We start from the raw sequence: 19,214 nt of genomic DNA, 5'->3' as shown, positions 1-19,214 counted from the left end.
TTTTTTTTAATGCCCTGTAGTTTTCTGAGTACAGGTTTTTTACCTCCTTAGTGAAGTTTATTCCTAGGTAAGATCTAGAATATCCACAAATATGATGACTGTATACAAAGAAGGTGTGTCAGCTTAATTTTTCCTCCAATTTGGATAGTCAATTGGCCCAACACCATTTGTTAAAAGACCATCATTCTCCTCTACCTTGCAGTGCCACCTTTGCAATAAAGCAAATGTTTGTGCCTAAGTTCAACTCTCACCTTTGTTCTGTTCTAATGACACATTTGTCAATCCTTGCATCAAACTTACACTCTTTAACTATTTTGTTCTTATAAGTATTGAGTACTTTGATCATCTTCTTCAATTGTTCTTGGCCCACTGCATTTCTGCATGAACACAGGAATCAACTTTTCAATACCCTCAAGATATCCTGCTGGAACGGAGCACAGCAGCATCAACCTATACAGCAACTTGGAGAAATTGGTATCTGTACAATAGTGAGTCTCCCATCCATAAGCAAGGTATACCCCTTTATTGGTTTAATCTTTTATAACATCTGTCAACATGTCTTACAGTTTTCTGGTCTAGGTCTTGGACATTTTTTCTTAAGACATAATCCTAGGTATTTGCTACTTTTTATTCTATTGTAAGTGGTACTAACTTTTAATTTGTTTGTTGTTAGAATACAGAAATTCAATTGATTTTTGTATAGTGACATGATATTAAAATTACTTAATAATTTTAATAATTTATTTGTATATTCTTTTGGATTTTCTATGCACACAAGCATATCATTTTCAAACAAGAGTCTGTGATTTTTTTTCCTTTCTGACTGATATTTTTATTTTTTTCATTGTCTTATTTCACTGCCTTGGACCTCCACTACAACACTGAAGAAAAGTGGTGATAGCAGGCATTCTCGACCTTTCTCAATCTAGGAGAAATGATTTCAACATGTCACCATTATATATGACGCTTATTATAGATTTTTTTTGGGGGGAAATATCCATTACCACATTAAGAAAGTTCTTCTAGTCCTAATCCAACAGGACATTTGATCATAAATGGATCTTTATTTTTGTCAAATACTTTTTCTGGATCAATTGAATGATGATATAAGTTTTTTTTCTCTATTCTGTTAATGTGATAAATTACAATGATTGATTTTCAAACATTAAACCAACATTGCATTTCTAGAATACATTGAAATTTATTGTGACATAAAACCTTTTTTAAAATATAGCACCAAATTTGATTTGCTAATATTTTGTTTGAGATTTTGTATCTATATTCATGAAAGAGACTGGCCTATACTTCTGTTCTTATAATGTCCTTAGATTTTGTTAGCAGGCCTCCTAGAAATTGGAAAAATGTACCTTCTTTTTTCATTGTGTGGGAGTTTGTATATGATTGGTATGATTCTTCATTAGAACTTACAAAGAATTCTTGGGTCAAGCTATCAAATCCAGGGGTTAACATCTTTAATTGACATGAGTATTCATATTTTCTATTTTTTTCTCAGATTTTGTTTTGTCAAGTAATTTGTACCTTTTATCTAAATTGACAAATTTATTGATACAAGGCTGTTCAAAATACCTTCTCATTATCTCATTACATTTTTAAAGTAAAATTTATAATGATGTCCTTTTACATTTATGATTTTAGTAAATTTGAATTTTTTTCTTTTTAAAAATTAGTATTGCTAAGGGCTCTTCTGTTTTTTTTTTGTTTTTTTTATTTTTTAATTTCTTTATTGATTAAGGTGTCACATATTTGTCCTCATCCCCCCATTCCCATCCCACCCCCCTCCCCATGGATGCCCCAACCCCCTGTTGAACTTAACCATTGGTTAGGCTCTTATGCATGCACACAAGACCTTTGGTTGATCTCTCCCTTCTCCCCCCACCCTCCCCTATCCTCCCTCTGAGGCCCGATAGTCCGATCGGTGCCTCCTTGTTTCTGGTTCTGTTCTTGTTCATCAGTCCATGTTGTTCATCATTTCCCCTAGATGAGCGAAATCATGTGTCACTAGAGATGTACTTATAAGAATTGAATGTGCGACGGGCAATAATAGTTATGCTGACAGGCAAAAAATCAGTCTGTAGTGAGTTTCTTTCTGGACCAACAGTTCTTTTGAGACCCAATATCAATGTCCACCAGTTCCTTATGAGTACATGTCGGCACTGACCCCTCAGCTCTGGATGGTGGACAAATGGTGATAATGCAGGTCCGACTACCTCTGGTTTGGTCTCAGCCAGACCCAGGGGGGGCACGGCTTCACCCGGACCCGGGACCCAGGCTCACCCGGATCCAGGGGCCCGCGGCCTCACCCGGACCCGGGACCCAGGCTCACCCGGATCCTGGGGCCCGCGGCCTCACCCGGACCCGGGACCCAGGCTCACCCGGATCCAGGGGCCCGCGGCCTCACCCGGACCCGGGACCCAGGCTCACCCGGACCCGGGACCCAGGCTCACCCGGACCCGGGGCCTGCGGCCTCGCCCGGACCCGGGACCCAGGCTCACCCGGATCCAGGGGCCCGCGGCCTCACCCAGATCCTGGGGCCTGCGGCCTCACCCGGACCCGGGACCCAGGCTCACCCGGATCCAGGGGCCCGCGGCCTCACCCGGACCCGGGGCCTGCGGCCTCGCCCGGATCCAGGGGCCCGCGGCCTCACCCGGACCCGGGGCCTGCGGCCTCGCCTGGACCCGGGGCCCGCGGCCTCACCCGGATCCAGGGGCCCGCGGCCTCGCCCGGACCCGAGGCCCGCGGCCTCACCCGGATCCAGGGGCCCGCGGCCTCGCCCGGACCCGGGGCCCAGGCTCACCCGGATCCAGGGGCCCGCGGCCCCGCCCGGACCCGGGGCCCAGGCTCACCCGGATCCAGGGGCCCGCGGCCCCGCCCGGACCCGGGGCCCAGGCTCACCCGGATCCAGGGGCCCGCGGCCCCGCCCGGACCCGGGGCCCAGGCTCACCCGGATCCAGGGGCCCGCGGCCCCGCCCGGACCCGGGGCCCAGGCTCACCCGGATCCAGGGGCCCGCGGCCCCGCCCGGACCCGGGGCCCAGGCTCACCCGGATCCAGGGGCCCGCGGCCCCGCCCGGACCCGGGGCCCAGGCTCACCCGGATCCAGGGGCCCGCGGCCCCGCCCGGACCCGGGGCCCAGGCTCACCCGGATCCAGGGGCCCGCGGCCCCGCCCGGACCCGGGGCCCAGGCTCACCCGGATCCAGGGGCCCGCGGCCTCGTCCGGACCCGGGGCCCAGGCTCACCCGGATCCAGGGGCCCGCGGCCTCGCCCGGACCCGGGACCCAGACTCACCCTGACCCAGTTCCCAGCCTCACCCGGACCCAGGGGCGCGCAGCTTCACCCGGATCCGGGACCCAGCGGGGTTTCGTCTTCTTGATCCCATTTCCTGTTGGTCAATTCCATCTCAGTAATTCCTTCGGCCATTTTCTCAGAGCTCCAGGGCAGCCGCCGCAGAACTCGTTGGGCGGCAGGCTCGGCGAAGCTCCGGTGTGCCCGGTGCGTGGCAGCGGGCTGGTCCGGGGTGGCTGCGTCGGCCCTTGGGTCTGCAGCGGTGGCCAGTCACCGAGCGTGCGCACCTGGCCGCTTCCGGGGCGTTGAGATTCTTGAAGGACTCGGAGGTCAGCAAGCGCGGAGTCTCCCACCCCATGTCTCCCAGGGGCTCGTCTGTCCGTGCTCGGCAGCGAGTGGGGCCTTCCCCTCAGCCGGAGACCGCCGGGGGAACTGCGCCGAGCACGTTCCAGGCCGCCACTGTGTCGTCTGAGCCGTAGTTCTTAAAGTGTGATCTTTGGGTCGCCGGCATCAGCATCATCCCGAGTACCCCTCTCTTTTATTCTAGTTGTAGAGCATCTGCTCAGTCAGCCCTCCGGTGGTTCTGGATGGTGTCTGCTCCGCTCTCCCGTCGTAGACTCAAAATTGTTGTGGTAGGCAGCAATCAGGCTTCCGCCCTATGCCTCCATCTTGGTCTTCCTTTGTATAGTTAAGTCTTGATTGTTGTTGGTGTCGCTGGGAGGAATTGTCCTCCAGGCCAATTGGCCGTGCAGATCCTCTGTGTCTATAAAGGAAGAGTTGCTGTGTAGGAGACAGATTTATGGGCCGGGTCTTGGTGCAGCAAGGCTTTGGCGCTCATTGATTCTGCCTCTGGAATGTGTCCTTTATGCGAGTGGTTGAAATCTGGTGTCATCTCACACCGACCACTAGATGCCCTCGTTTCTGGGTCTCCAATGGTGTGTAGGTCAGCTACTACCTGAGACCACTCAGCAGGACTTACGGCAAAAACTGCAGTTTCCTCCTCATGTCTGAGCGTCCCTAGAGCAGTCCGACTAGAACCGCAGTTTATCTGGTCAAGCTGCCATAGGGCAGGCCACCCACATGCAAAAGCCGTTGCTTGGAGCCCAGGTGTGCCTGCAAGACGTGCGGGGCGGACCTGCAAAACGAGCGGGGCGGGTCCCAGGGCGGGGCGGGTCTCAGGGCGGGGCGGGGCCTCAGGGCGCCACCAGGCCATGGCGAGGCGAACCGCACTGGCTGCAAGTCTGCTTTTTCTGTTTTCCACGTTTCCAAGCCCCCTCATTCCGCACTCCAGCGCAGCAAACACTGATTGCTGGGCGCACCTCCACAAGGAAGTCACTCCCACTCTCCGACAGGAAGGCCGAGAGTCCAGCCTCTTCCCGCAGGCGTCTGGGGAGCTAATCTCCCCTAGGATTGGAACAAAAGCCACAAGTCCCTTCCCCCGACCCACGCGCCTCCGCACCTCAGCTTCTCCAGAGTTCGCTCTTTCCTCTTCTCTCTTAGCTGTAAATCCACCATTCAGCCAGCTCTCCTGTGGTTCTGGGTGGCAGGAGCTCTGTGCGCGGCGAAGTTCCTTTGTTTAACTTTGAAATTGCTGTGCGCGAAGTTCCTTTGTTTGATTTTGCTGCCTTCTTGGTCCTCCTCTCTCAAAATGGCTAGAGGACTTGAGTGTAAGACAGGAAGTCTTAAGAATCCTCTAAGTCGGTGTTGGCAGTCTCCGGGGCCCCGAGGATCTCAGTGGGGAGCTGGGCCAGGTCGGTGACGCGGGTGGGCCCGTCTCGCAGAAAGATGGTCTCTTCCTTCACCGAGAGCCGCTGCGCCGAGTCCGCGGCCGCCGACACAGCAGCTGCCGCGGCGCCCACGAGCTCATGGCCCCGGCTGCGGTGCTGGCTGAGAGGAGCCGCCGCCCGGTCTGGGGAGACGCGAGCAGGAGTCGCCGCGCTCACCAGTCCATCTTTTAGTTGTTTTTCCAAAACTGCCATGCGAGGCAGCAGATCAGCCGTTCACCTCTGCCGCCATCTTGGCTTCTCTCTCAGGGCTCTTCTGTTTTAATCCATGTTTTTCAAACAAGCAAATTTTGGTTTTATTTATTTTCTCCACTGCACTATTGTTTTTAATTTTAACTCTTATCTTTATAATTTCCTTCCTTCTATATTTATAGAGTTTAGCTTGATGTCCTTTTATAAATTTCTTAAGGCTACAAATATCAATCTAATAATTGTGTTAGTTACATCCACAAGTTTTCATGTCAGATTGTCATTACCATTCAGTTTAAAAATATATTCTAATTTCTACCATTACTTCTTCTTTGAACCATGAATTATTTATGAGTATATTATTTAATTTCCATACATACATACATTTCCAAGTTATCTTTCTTTTCCAGTCTTGTCAGGGAACATATTCTGTGTGATTTTGATCTTTTGCATTTTGTTGAGACTGTCCTATGACCCAGCATAGCCTGTTTGGATAATTTTTCATGTGTGCTCATAAAGATTGGGTATTCTCAAGTAGTTAGGTGCAGTATTCTATATATGTCAACTAGGTCCACTTTTTTAATTCAAATCTTCTATAGCCTTAGTAATGTTCTTATCTGTTGTCTTTTCTATTACTAAGAAAAATACATGAAAATCTTTGACTATGATGGTAGACTTGTCAATTTCTTCTTTTAGATCTGCCAGTTTTACATAGTTTGAATTTTAAAGTAAAATCTGTAAAATTGCAATGGTTGAAATCTTATTCAATTTTTTTTTTTTAATCGGGGGCAACCAACAACTCTGAAATTCAGCCTCAGATCCTATCTGATGTCTCGGGTGCCAGCCCTAGACTCTGCCCACTTCACCACCTCTGATCTCCACTGTTTCCCCTGGGCATGAGGTTTCCTGGGGGAAATGGCAGAGGCCCTGGTGGTTTTTGAGACCCAGGGCTCATCAGCCCTGACTCACGCTCTTCCAGGGCTGAAGTGGCCACAGCCCCCCTGCTCTGACACCCTTCCCTGGCCTGGGCCAAGGCTTCCAGGACCCCTGTAGGGCCAGTGTCTCATACTCAGCCTCCTTCCTTTCTGAACCCTTGTAGGAGCAAGCTCACCTTGCATGCCTGAAGGCCCAAAGTCTTGCCGTGTGAGGAAGATGGCGTGATCATGGTATTCATCGTGGTCTGTGTCCGGCTTCTGCTGGAGGTAAGCCCACCGGCAGACATTCTCCAGGCTTTGAGAAGGGTTCCCGATCTCAATAAGGCTCATGGACTGCAGGGAAGGAGAGATGGAAGAGAGGTTAGTGTCTTGTGGACTAGCTGGGGGGCTGGGCAGGCTGTGGTATTGACAGACCCCATCCATTGGGGGCCTGGTCCAGGTGGCACAGTGGCCCCTGCCCAGTCCTCTCAGGACTTGCTTCCATTTGGTTCCATTCTTGGCTCCCCAGCGAGTTTCCACACAAAGTCACTGTGCAGTTTTCAGGTGAGATGTGAGTTTTCAGGGCCTCAAATAGGTCCATTCAGCCCACCCCATTTACACAGCTCCCTGCATCCGATCAGGCACCTATTGTGTGCAGGCCTTGGACAGGAGGCAAATGCCATGTGGACTGCACCCTGAAGAACTTACAAGTTGGGAAGGGTTCAGGGCGGGGGCGGGAGGGCGGGGGGAAGGAATTCTTATGTGGTGTGCCAGCCCAGAGAAGGGGAGAGAACCCTATGTTTGAAGACATTTACAGAAAACGATACAATAGAGGGGAAAGCTACAGCAGATTACAGCAAAGGGGCCCCATAAAGAACAGGGGCACAGAGCCAATTCCCTTAGGAGCCACGGAGAAGAGCAGTCACATGCCGTTTATGTGGTGCCCACGGATAGCCACGCTCTGCACGGTGGCATTGCCATTCAGGCTTCACAGTCAGCCTGAGAAGAGGAAACTGAGGCTGGGAGAAGTCAAGTAACTTCCCTCAGGTCACACAGCTAGAAAGCAGAGTTGAGATCCCAACCCAGGAAGCCTAAAACCAAAGTCTGTATTCAATCCCCCGGCCTAGACTGCGTCCCCAAGAAACATGCAGCACGGCCTCCCAGAAGGGAGGCTGCTCCAGGCAGCAGGCTGCCCTTCCTCTCTGTCCTCACGGCATTTCCGCTTCTGCTTTCACCACACACTCCTGCCACCGCAGTGCTTCCCTCCAAGATAAGAGTCCTGGGCATGATTTTTCCTCTTCTTTTTAAAAAAGAATTTGTTGATTGATGAGAGAGAGAGAGAGAGAGAGAGAGAGAGAGAAAGAGTGAGAGAGAAACATTGGTTTGTTGTTCCACTTATTTATGCATTCATTGGTTGCTTCTTATATGTGTGCTGGCCATATGTCAAACCCACAACCTTGGCATCCTGGGACAAAGCTCTAACCAACTGAGCCATTTGGCCAGGGCTGCTTCATCCCTCTTTATTTTATTTTATTTTTTAAAATATATTTTATTGATTTTTTTACAGAGAGGAAGGGAGAGGGATAGAGAGCTAGAAACATCGATGAGAGAGAAACATAGATCAGCTGCCTCCTGCACATTCCCCACTGGGTATGTGCCCGCAACCAAGGTACATGCCCTTGACTGGAATTGAACCTGGGACCCTTGAGTCCGCAGGCTGACACTCTATCCACTGAGCCAAACCGGTTGGGGCTCATCCCTCTTTAAATACATCTGTCTGTAAAGTAGAGTGATATGCATTCCTTGGTGGACGTGTGTGGGCATTCTGTTTCTTTTCTCCCATATATATGTCCATCAAGCATAGCCACACATCTGTGGATGAGGTATAAGGTATTGCAGATAAGCCAGGATGTTTCACAGAAGAAAGAATAATCCCGGGCCAGGGAGGGGGCCGGTCATTGCCAGGAGTCTCATGTGTCATCTAAGTCAGTGACTTACAAGATGGCAGAACAGTTCCCAGGTCCCATGCACAGAGCCAAATGCGCCTGGGAGACGAGACTTATAAAAAGCTCTACTGGATCCTAGTGAAGTAAGTCACAGACCGGAGTGGTGCAAGAACAAGGACGTTTTCTGGCAATGGGGCCTATGCAGGAGGCATGGGGGGAGGACCGAAAACTCGCAGGGTAGGTGTGAGGTCTACAGTGCCGAGGGGCACAGTCATGGGGTGGTCTTTTTGGGCCCAGCTTGCTTGCTCAGGAGGAAGCTTATGGGTGATCAGTCCAGGTGCTCTGCCCACCTCTTCTCAGAGCCGGCCTGAGACTCAAGTTAGGTCAGTGGAGCTGAGGTTCAAAAGGCTCAAGTAGCTTTGCCTATCCTGGTGGCAGCCCCAAAACAAAAACCCATGAGCTCCTGCCTCCTGTAGCCCAGGCCCTCCCTTTCTTTGACCTACTTGTCCCACTTCCTGAACACCGCCTCCGATCTTCTCACATGCTTCAAAGGCCCCTCACAGAGGTGTCCAGAGTCAGGGGGCAGCGGGGCCCAGGAGGGAGGTCTAAACTACGTGGGCCACTTGGGCTGTAGTGCCCCCACCCGACCTTCTTCTCTTCTTCTGTGACCCGCTTGCGCCCATGCAGCCCTCAGATGGGCCACCCTCTCTGGGCTACCTCAGGTCCTGCCATTCCCTGCCCTTGCCAGATATCACAGCATCTGAGCAGTGGCTCTCCTCTGAGCCAGGATAGGAGACTCATCTATTTCTCCTTCAGAAATGACCTGGAGAGGCCGAGGGATCTGCTTGCGGCGGCTGCATTTCTCGCTGCCCAACGGCCCCTGTCTTCTGGCTGCCTGCTCCTCTCTATTCTACCTGGGCTCTAGGAAAGCTTCTCTGTGAGACTGAGCCTATTCCCACGTGTGCTGGGCTGGGGACCAGGTGTGAGCTCAGCAAGGGGGTGGCCAAGGAATCATCATGGAACTCACAGACCACCAGCCCTCCCCCAGAGGGAGCCAACGCACAGCTGTCCAGTGGATGGGATATGTCTGCATCCTGGGCTGGGTGGCGGCTGTGGGGTCCTGTACCACGGCCCCTGTGAGCTGATTCCCGGGCTCCAAGTTGCCATGCATTATCTATTTAAACCATACAACTGCCCTAATATATAGGTGCTGTCATTTTCCTGTTTTCAGGATGAGGAACCACGTCTCAGACAATTGAAGTAACTTGCCCCAGTCCAACCACTAGAAAGGGGTAGAGGTGGGCCACAGGAGAGGCAGGGCAGCCCTGAGGTGGTCACAAGGTGGCGCTGCTGCCTAAGACTGCAGGGCCAGGCTGGGCTGTTAGTGGAGCCCCTGTTTGGGCTGCAGCTCTGAGCCTCGTTGGCACCCAGCAGTGGGGACTTCAGAAGCTGGAGACAGCCTCTGGGGTCCCACACTGGAAAAGTCCATGAAGACCCGCCCTAAATGCTCTGTTGCAATCACTGCACTCGGACATTTCCATTGTTTGCTCCAGACTGAGCTGAGTTATTTCAGCTCTTCCCTCCTTCAGTCCAGGAGATGGAGACAAACCTGCAGTCTCTGCCCCCACCTGCTCCAGGCCAGGGACAGCTCTGCCTAAGGGTCCCTAAGCCGGTTCAGCGTTCACCAGGGCACCCGCAGGTGACAGGTGGGGCTCATCTGGGTAGCAGGAGAGCACTGGTATGTGACTAGCTCCTCCCTTATCTGCTTCATGTTCGTAGACAAGTTACCTCACTGTCCTGAGCTTCCCATCTGAAAAATGGGTACAACCCGTGCAGAGGCAGGAGTATAGTGGCTTCTGACCATAACCGTCAATGCTTACAAATGTTCCTTGTCCTGTCACTGTCATGACAATGATGATAAAGATGGAGGTATGACTCTAGTCCCTGGGGGAGCCAGTGTACCCAAAGGGGTCGCCCGAAGCTTTGGGGGCTCATGCCCTAGAGGGTTGGCTTCAGTCTGCCAAAGCCTTTCAACTGCCCTGGCCCTACCCTTCAAAACACACAGGAAACGAGACAGCTTGCACAGAGCCCAGGCCTGGTAAGGGGCAGGGCTCACCGAGTTCAGGAAAGCAGGGCACACTACCCCACCTCTGCCCTGCTGACAGCTGGGCCAGGACCTCTCTGCTGGGGGGGACTATCCTGTGCACTCTAGGGTGTGGAACAGCATTCCAGCTGCTACCTATCAGATGCCATTAGCATCCCCCTTGGGGGGGTAGCAAAACTGCCCTCCGTGGGGACCACCAGCATGCAGGAACTCTTGAGGAGAGCAAGGCACAAGCAGCCTGGAGCTCACTCTCCCCAGCCTTTGGAGTAATGGAGTCTGGCCCCTCCTTCCCAGAGCAAGGTGGCTTGCTAATGGGTGACTCTGGCAGGTCCCTCTGCCTCTTGGTGCCAGAGTCTCACTGTCAGGTGGGCCTGATGAGGTGACTGTCCCGTAGAGCTGCTGTGTTGGGAAATGAAGTCACCTAAGGGGTGACAGACAGGGCCTTCCCCCAAGGGGGCACTGCAGACAGCAACTCACACGAGCCTCCTCCTTGCTGCTGTAGTTGCTAGTGTGTGCTCGTCTTCCTGGGGACACTAAGGCTCAGTGGTGGTAGATAACTTGCTGAAGGATCAACATGGGCAGAATTCACATTGCATCCCTGCCGGGGCAGCGTGGGCTCCCCTGAGGCTGGGGGTCTTTCTCCCTGCAGCTCCAGCCTCTGGGAGCTCAGATATCAAGTGACACCAGAAGGCGAGCTCCTCATTTCTCTGCTGGGACTCCATGTCATTAGGGCATGTTCTAAAAATCCTTCTTCCCCAAGGCTGGGAGCCTATTGCCAGAGACAGCCAAGCACAGGGGTCTCAGCAAGACCCTTCCCAGGCTTAGCCACAGCTGGCCTCCCAGAGTAAGGTCCAGCACAATATGCCCTCATCCTTCTCTGCATGCTGGCAGGTCCAGCTCACCAGGGGGCTGGCATGACCAGGGGCTGGCCACCAGCAGGTTGGGGGCTGGACCCAGACTCTGGGGAGAACTGGGGGCTATCCCGGGGCTGCTTTGAAATCCTATACTGCCCCTCACACAGGTAAATAAGCGGAGGTCCAGAGCAGGCGGATGGTAGCCAGGACACACAGTATGAGGACAGTGGCACTGAGCCCTTGGGCACTGTGGCTCTGGGCATGCTGAGTCCTCACCCCCAGAACTCTCTTCTCTTGCCTTCCACCAAGAGACTCGGAATTTTCCCAGCCTTTCCTCTCCAATGCTGAAAAATTCCTACGAGTGTTCGTCTTGACCTGGCTTTCGTGGCAGGAAACCTGTTGTTCTTCTCTGATTGCCCCCAAGTCTCTAGTTCCCATTTGCTTTGGTTTTCATCATCCTAGGAAATATTTAAAGTGAGAACAGTTCAGTACTTTGGTGACTTCTCAAAAAATCAATTGAAAAGCAGTTGCTATGCAACCCTCAAGTGTGGCTGTTCTGCTCCCTGGCTGATGGCATAGTGTATAAAATAAGCTTATGTTTTTCTTCTGCTGTTTTTTTAAGGAAATGAAGAAAAATGTTGTTTTGGGAAAAACTTGAGATAACTCATAAGCTTCTCATAAGCTGGAAGACAAACATGTCTTAGACAAAAGTGCTACCAGTTTTATTCCCCCCTGGAGCCAGAGGCGGGTGGGGTGAGTGGGGACTGGGCTGGGGATAGGCATGGGGGAGATGGTCTGTTTCTGTTACGAACTGGAATGAGTAATGGGATGGTCTGAACACCTGGGTCACTTTCTGCTCCAAGTCTGGGTCTCAGCCTCACAGCACCCCATAGTCCCCATGGGCCTTGGGAGGATGCAGAGCAGGCACCTCTCCTCACCGGGGTCCTGGCTACAGTCTCCTTGGCTTTGCCAAGTTTAAACGCTCCTGGGATGGAGGCATCTCCTCTGAACAGAAAACATCTTCACAGACATCCATTGCTGTGCCTCTAGCCCCTCAGAGCCCGGCTGGGCTGCACCTGCCTGGGTGACCCACTCCATCCAGGTCACCCTCACCAGCTGTTGCCTTCCTGGTGCCCAGTCTGTTTATTTGTGACTGCACAGGGCCTTGTGCTCCACTCCTGGGGAGCAGGTAGGTCCCAGGATCAGTCTGGATGGGCCTGGAGCAGCTGCTTGGGACACATCTCCTCCTGCTTCCCAGGACATGGGTCCCTCAGAGACCTGTACACAGGGTCTTGCCTGGGTGCTGTGCAATGTGGCGTCTGTGGCCGGTGGACACAAACTGTTACAGCCCACAGCAATACAAACAGAAATGAGAAACGTTTCTAGCAATTTGATGGAGTGGCTTTATGGAATTTAATAATAAAAAGTCAAGGCTGGGTTTTTTGCAGACTCCTAACTCTAGTATCCTCTGCTCGCACTTCTGCAGCCTGTCTTCCTTAAGGAAACTGACTCCCACCCAGGACTTCACCTCTCCTTCACAATCCAGCCACTCTGCAAAGGAGAACAGAGCATCAGTCTGGCCCTGTAACATTCTGGAATCCCCTGGGACAAAGAGGCCTGATGGGTGTCAGACTTCCCCAGGGACCTGCCATGGTCTCATGGGTCTGACATGGGCCATGGGCTTCCAGGAGAAGGTGGGCAGAGCAGGGAGTGAACTTTGCTACAAGAGATCGGTCAGCTGGCTGGATCCCCAGGGCTGGCAGAGAGGCCAGCAGCATGATGTCCCTTCTGTCCAGGTTGAGGAGACCAGGGATGACATGGGGCCGGCATACCCACAGTCTGCTACATCTTCTATTCTGACTCCTCTGAGGCCATCGGCAGCGGTCTGCCTCGGGTGCATTGGGCCCTGTCTGGATTTAGCTCTGGAAGCATGCATCTAGCCCGTTTTCCCTTCCAGTCTCCTCGCCATCATCGATTTCCAAATCGCTCCCAGTGGGAAGACAGAGAAGTGAGGAGGACATTGGTCCCTTTCTGCCCACTCATTCTCACTGTACTGATCCTGCTCTCACTGAAGCTATCCCACTGCCCAAGTGCCCTTGGCCACCTGCCTTGCTGGCTGTGGGCTCCAGGAAGCCCCATGGTCGTGCAGGTCCCCATACCGTCCCCGACTCCGAGGGGAGTAGGCTGTACCCTGACAAAACGGTCCGTGCTCACTCCCCTCCTCCCGACTCTCTATAGGTAACTTGGGGTAGAGTACCAATGTGGCCCACGGAAAGCACAACCCTTCCCCATGAAGAGCAGATAGGGGCAGTACCATGGCCATGGCTGTGAGGGATGTGCCTGCACACCTGGGTGATGCGGCCTCACTCTGATCAAATGCTCCCCATGCATGCAGGTGCCAGAGTCTCCAGGCTGGGACACAGGAAAGGTAAGACGGTGCCTGCAGGGCAGAAGAACCCCTCCCCATCCGTCCCCAAACTCCCTCAGAGATAAGGTGCCAGGAGTAAGCATGAAGTCCCTCCGTGTCCTCCTTCAAGTGAGCAATAACATGTTGGCCATGACAGAGCCGGTGGCCTGCCCCTGGAGACCCTCTTCAGGTGCTGTCATTCAGTTAAAGAGCATTACTTGAACTCCACCATTTTAAAAAGTTTTTTTTTTTTAAGGTAAACTATTTTTCATAATTAAAAGTACACTGTTATAAAAGAAACATACTTATCATGATAAATTAAGGAGAGTCAATAAAGTACAAATAAGAAATTAAAAATCAATAGCCTACTGCCTACTGTTTTATTTTATTCCAGTCCCTCTATAAATATATTTGTAGGTAAAATTAAGATCACACTGTAATTTGTATCCTTTAAAAAAAATACAACAATAACCAAGAACAAACTCATTTGCCATATGCTGTAATCCTTTCCCAGTGCTGGGAAATGGGACCTGCTGGCCACCTAGACTCCCACAGATGCACTGTACCGACCTAACTAGACTCCACCATGAGCCAATCTGGATCATTTCCAATTGTTTATACTTTATTTTTTTAAAATATATTTTTATTGATTTCAGAGAGTAAGGGAAAGGGCAAGAGATAGAAACATCAATAATGAGAGAGAATCATTGATCAGCTGCCTCCTGCACGCCCCCCAAGGGGGATCAAGCCTGCCACCCGGGCATATGCCCTTGACTGGAATCGAACCTGGGACCCTTCAGTCCGCAGGCCGACGCTCTATCTACTGAGCCAAACCAGCTAGGGCCCAGTTGTTTATACTTTACCATCAATCAACGTGACCGCTGATTTTGGTGCTAAAACTCAACCACAGCTCTGATAACTGCTTTGGGATAGAGGCGGAGAAATAAATGAAATCATGAAGGACCTTGGAGGACAGTGACAAATACTGTCACAGTTCCTTCTAGAAATGTGTACACATTTATCCTCAGGCCAAAGAGCATACTGCCTCATTCACCCAAACAGCAGTAACTCCCGCTTCTTAATCTTAACACAGTTAACACTTTTCAAATGGTCAATTGTCTTATTTCCTTGATGAATAGTGAAGTTAAGTATTTTCCCCTTTTTAGGCCACTTGTATTTTTTCTTCTGCTACCTGTTTATTTCCATTGCCAATTATGTTTTCCTATAATTTAGAAGAGCTCTTCATATAGTAAGATATTTTCACCATATTGCAAATATTTTTCTTGCTTAGGTTTGTCTTTCCATTGTGTTTTTTGACAGAAGTTGTATATTTTAAGTGCTTAAATATAGCTATCTTCCCTTTAAAATTCCCTTCGACTGTATTTATGCTTAAGAAGCCCTTGATAACCAATACTTCTTTCTTGGTTTGTATGATTTAAATAGCTGTTGTTTTTTCTTAGCCTATATTTATATGACATATTTAATTCACTATATGTGAAATTTATTTTGATGATATGTTTATTTATAAGCCTTAACTGTACTACTTATATTTACCACATGTTTAGTTATTTATATGAGGGGTGTTTTGAGAGCTATATATTTTATTCAATTGATCTGTTAATACTTATCCAAATACAGTATGCTTTTATTTATTTATTTATTTTTATTGTCTAAAGTTTTACATATGTCTCCTTTTTCCCCAATTGACACCTCCCCCCCGCCATTCCCTCCCACCCCGGCAAGCCCTCACAGTATGCTTTTAAATATTTTCACTTTACAAAGCTTTTGAAGTAAATCCCTTTTTATTTGATTGGCTTTCAGGGATTTCTCAGCCATTCTTGACTGTTTCTAGATGAACCTTAGAATTATTTCATCAAATTTCCAATTATTAATCTGGAAAAAATCCACATCTCTACTATGTTGCCAGTCTTCCCGGAAGGCACAGCAGATGTCTCTTCCTTTACTTCTATTTTTCCCCTATCAACAGTGTTCAATTTTCTTCCCATGGGCCCTGTGTCTATCTTATTAGGTCAATTCTAGGCATTTTATATTTTGGTTTCTATGGTAAAGGGAACTTTTCTTTCCCTATTATCCCTACTACCAGGGCATTGTGGGCTCAGACAGAAATTTCTAATTTTTGTATAATTGTCTTATATTTGGCCATGCCACGAAAATCCTTTAATAACTCTAAAAACTTTACATTGGATTCCTTTGGGTTTTCCAGGCACATAATTTATCAGCAAATAATTGTAATTTTATCTGCTCTTTTCCAATGTTGGTTTCGTGTCATTTGACGTTGTCTAGAATTTCCAGAATATCAGGAACAAAGTTATGTGTTTCTTTATTGCTGCCAATTTTACTGTGACTGCCTCAAGGGCAGCATTTCTCAAAGCAAGTTGTGTAGAAAGCTGATTAGATGAGAGAAAGGGTTCTGTTGAGAAATAGGTTTGAGAAACTGCGTGCTGATCCAGCTCTTGGAGCTTCACCGTGCACATTTCCATAGTGAAGTCTCTGAGGAATTTTGCTGTCAGGAATACCTGTTTTACCTTGTTTTGCAAACATTTTTCAGACGTAAGCAATTGACCATGGAACCCCTCGATTTCCTGTGTTAATACCTGTGAACATCCTACGAATGAGCTACGCAGAACACTTTCAGAGACATTTGATTCTTTTTCTACCTTTAAACATGTTGGTTGTCATGTTCCCATCTGTTCCCATCTGTGCACAACGTCTCCTAATGGGCTTCCTGGTGACTAGTTTTCAGATTTTTAAAAAATCAAGAGATACCTTCTCAGCTCCTATGGAGCATTCAGGCCCCTTGCTCTGCCCGTGCCTTCTGTGCCCTGGGCTTTCTCAGACTCCCACAACTTGGCATGCTTCCCTCGCACTACTCCAATGCCTTCGAAAACCGCGCTCACCTCTGACACAGGGCTGCAGACCCCTCTGTCAGCCTCTCCCAAGCCATCCCCACTGGGAGGGCACCCAACCATTTCCAGCTGAACTCGTCGCCTTCTTCCCCACACCCTGTTTCTCATGGTCTGCACCACCATCTACTTGGTGGCCCACGGCAGAGACTCAGAGCCTCTCCACTTTCATCCACTTAGCACCCACACTTTGCTGATTTTGCCCCTCAAGTTCTCTTTTGTCTGCCCTCCTTTCTCCATCCCTGTGGCCATGGCCCCAGCACAGCCCACCACAGTCCTCCCTTCAATGGTGCCCATACTCGCCTAAGCCACAGCCCCCCACCTACCCGTTCCGAACACAGGAGAAATGCAAATCAGGGTGCATATATTTTTACAAATTAGTGGTTTTTGGCCCCCTGCCCCCAGATAAATACACAGAAGTGGGATTGCTGGGTCATATGGTAATTCTATTTTTAGTTTTTTTGAGGAATTTCCCTCCTGTTTTCCACAGTGGCTGCACCAGTCTGCAGTCCCACAACAGTGCACAGGGGTTCCCTTTTCTCCACATCCTCACCATATTATACTAAGTGAGATAAGTCAGACAGAGAAGGACACTGTATGGTTTCATTTATATGGAATATAAAAAAAAAACAAAAAACCAAACCAAACAAAAAGAGACTCATACAGAGACCAAAGGGATGGCTACCAGAAGGGAGATGTTAAAATAGGGAGGCTTTGTTCAATTGAGTGACCAATACTGTGAAGGACTCAGACACTTTTCAAGCTGAGTAAGAGCCAATGAGATGCCAGCACGGTAAGCAAGGAGCCTTGCCCAATTCCCAGGTTCTCTTTTAAACCAATATGGGAGCAACCTGGGAAACACCATCTGCCACCGGTGCCCACACCAGTGAATGCTTCTTCTCCCCTTTCTACTCCCAGGACCCCAAGTTTCCCATTTTTTGTCTCCAGTGTTAGAAAGAGATACGGAGGGGATAGAACTGTGCCCATCCCTCATTCTAGAAGCCTGAGAATTCCTCAGACACAGGAGGGTCCTTGGGGAGGGGCCCCAGGCTGGGGCTGGAAGGGATGGAAGGACCAGATCTGGGGAGAGGAAGGAATCGGGGGAAGAGGGAACATGTTGATGGCTACTCCACTAGGGACAAGGGGGAGTCCAGAAGGACATTCCAAAGACCCCTGCCTGTGAATGGAGGCTGGGCTGGATTGCCAGGCATGGGCCTCCCCAGGCTTCCCTTCCCTGAGACTGTGTGTCTAGAGTGCACGGCCATCAGCCTGCATACCAGGCCGAGTACCTCTCGCAGCTTCCTGGCCAGTCAACTGGTGAAGGAAGGTGTGCACAACGCCCCCAGCTAGTCCCTAATGGGCTTCAGAGTGACCAGGCGGGAGAAGGGCCAGGTGGAGCTCTCCCAGAGCTGCCCGTGCCCACAGCTCCTGTGCTTCCTCTTCTGCCCACAGAAGCACCCAGGTGCAGGTTACATGGTAACACACCCGCTTCGCTTGGCTTCCTCTCTTGTTTCTAGATTAAATATGCTAGAGGTTTGCCTTTTACAAGGCTCGCTTCGTGATTGATCCTATCATTTCTATTTTCTAATTTATTGATATCTGCTTTTTCTGAATGATGTCTTTGCTTTCTTTAGGTTGTGGTTTGGGTTGTTCACATGTGTTCAAACTAACCTTGCATTCCTTCTCTCCTGTTCATCTTGGAAAGCACCTACGCAGTGGCCTGTGATCTGTAGTGTATTGTTCCCCTTCTTTCTCCAAATACTCTCATTCTTCTTCCCAAGACCTGGTTTTGATTTTCAAAGGAGTTGGATCTTCCATTTATGCACCCTTCTTCTTCCTCGTTTTGGGGCACTGAGTCAGAGTCTAGAGCCTGGGCAGTTTTTTGCTGTATAAAAGTTGCTGAAATGTTCTTTATGACCTAAAGTGCTTTTGTAATTTTTAAGTGTTTTATGATCCCTCAAAAAGAAAGCACAGCTTCTTTCTGTAGGGCAGTGGTTCTCAACCTTTCTAATGCTGCGACCCTTTAATACAGTTCCTCTTGTTGTGGTGACCTCCAACCATAAAATTATTTTCATTGCTACTTCATAACTTTAATTTTGCTACTGTTAATGAATTGTAATGTAAATATCTGTTTTACGATGGTCTTAGGCTCTACAGCAGCGGTTCTCAACTTGTGGGTCACGACCCACAGGTTGAGAACCGCTAGCAGGGTTGCCTAAATGTAGGGCAAGGGGAAATTATATAATTACGAATTTAACTTCATTCATTCTATCACTTGAAACTTTTATGCTTATTAAAATGTAACACGTTCAAGGTCTTGATAAGGCATGAAAGACGACTGCAGGTAGGTTTCCACCAATCTCCTTGTTTTGATGGATGCTCTGGCAGATTCTATGCTCTCTGTGGGTCTGTGGCTGGTGCCCTTACTGTGGGTACTTCCCTCACTTTAGAGAAACATGCTTCCCCGGGTAAGGAGGGTGGGTTCCAGTGCCCTATTTCTGGAATTCACTGCACCAAACGAGCCCTTCATTGTCATTTTGATACTGCAAACCTTGTAAGTTGTGTGCAGTGGAATTTTATTTTTTGAGGCAGAGACTGTCTGTTTTCAAGTGGAGGAGTTAACAAACCTTCACCCAATGACGACACCTGAGGGGCTTGATCTTATTACAATTTGATTTTCAACACACTGAGTAAGGTTGACCAGGGACTTCAGAATTCAGTTGCCGGGGTCGGAAGCCCAACTTCCTAGGAGTCAAATGCCTTTGGCCGGCACTCACCCGGCACATCACT

At 49.8% G+C, this 19,214-nt stretch overlaps 1 protein-coding gene across 1 annotated transcript in view; it reads right to left on the bottom strand.

Annotated features, from left to right (window-relative positions):
- Window positions 1–19,214, bottom strand: part of ADAMTS2 (ADAM metallopeptidase with thrombospondin type 1 motif 2) — a 262,993-nt gene that overhangs the window by 69,685 nt on the left and 174,094 nt on the right. Inside the window, exon 6 of the mRNA XM_079771375.1 lies at window positions 6,387–6,543. Within this exon, the coding sequence (XP_079627501.1) occupies window positions 6,387–6,543 (157 nt within the window). The remainder of the gene's footprint in view (window positions 1–6,386; window positions 6,544–19,214) is intronic.

Source organism: Cnephaeus nilssonii, assembly GCF_951640355.1.
Source record: "Cnephaeus nilssonii genome assembly, chromosome: 5".
NCBI lineage: Eukaryota > Metazoa > Chordata > Mammalia > Chiroptera > Vespertilionidae > Cnephaeus > Cnephaeus nilssonii.
The sequence above is the reverse complement of the archived record's forward strand: the minus strand, read 5'-3'. Positions and strand labels throughout refer to the sequence as shown.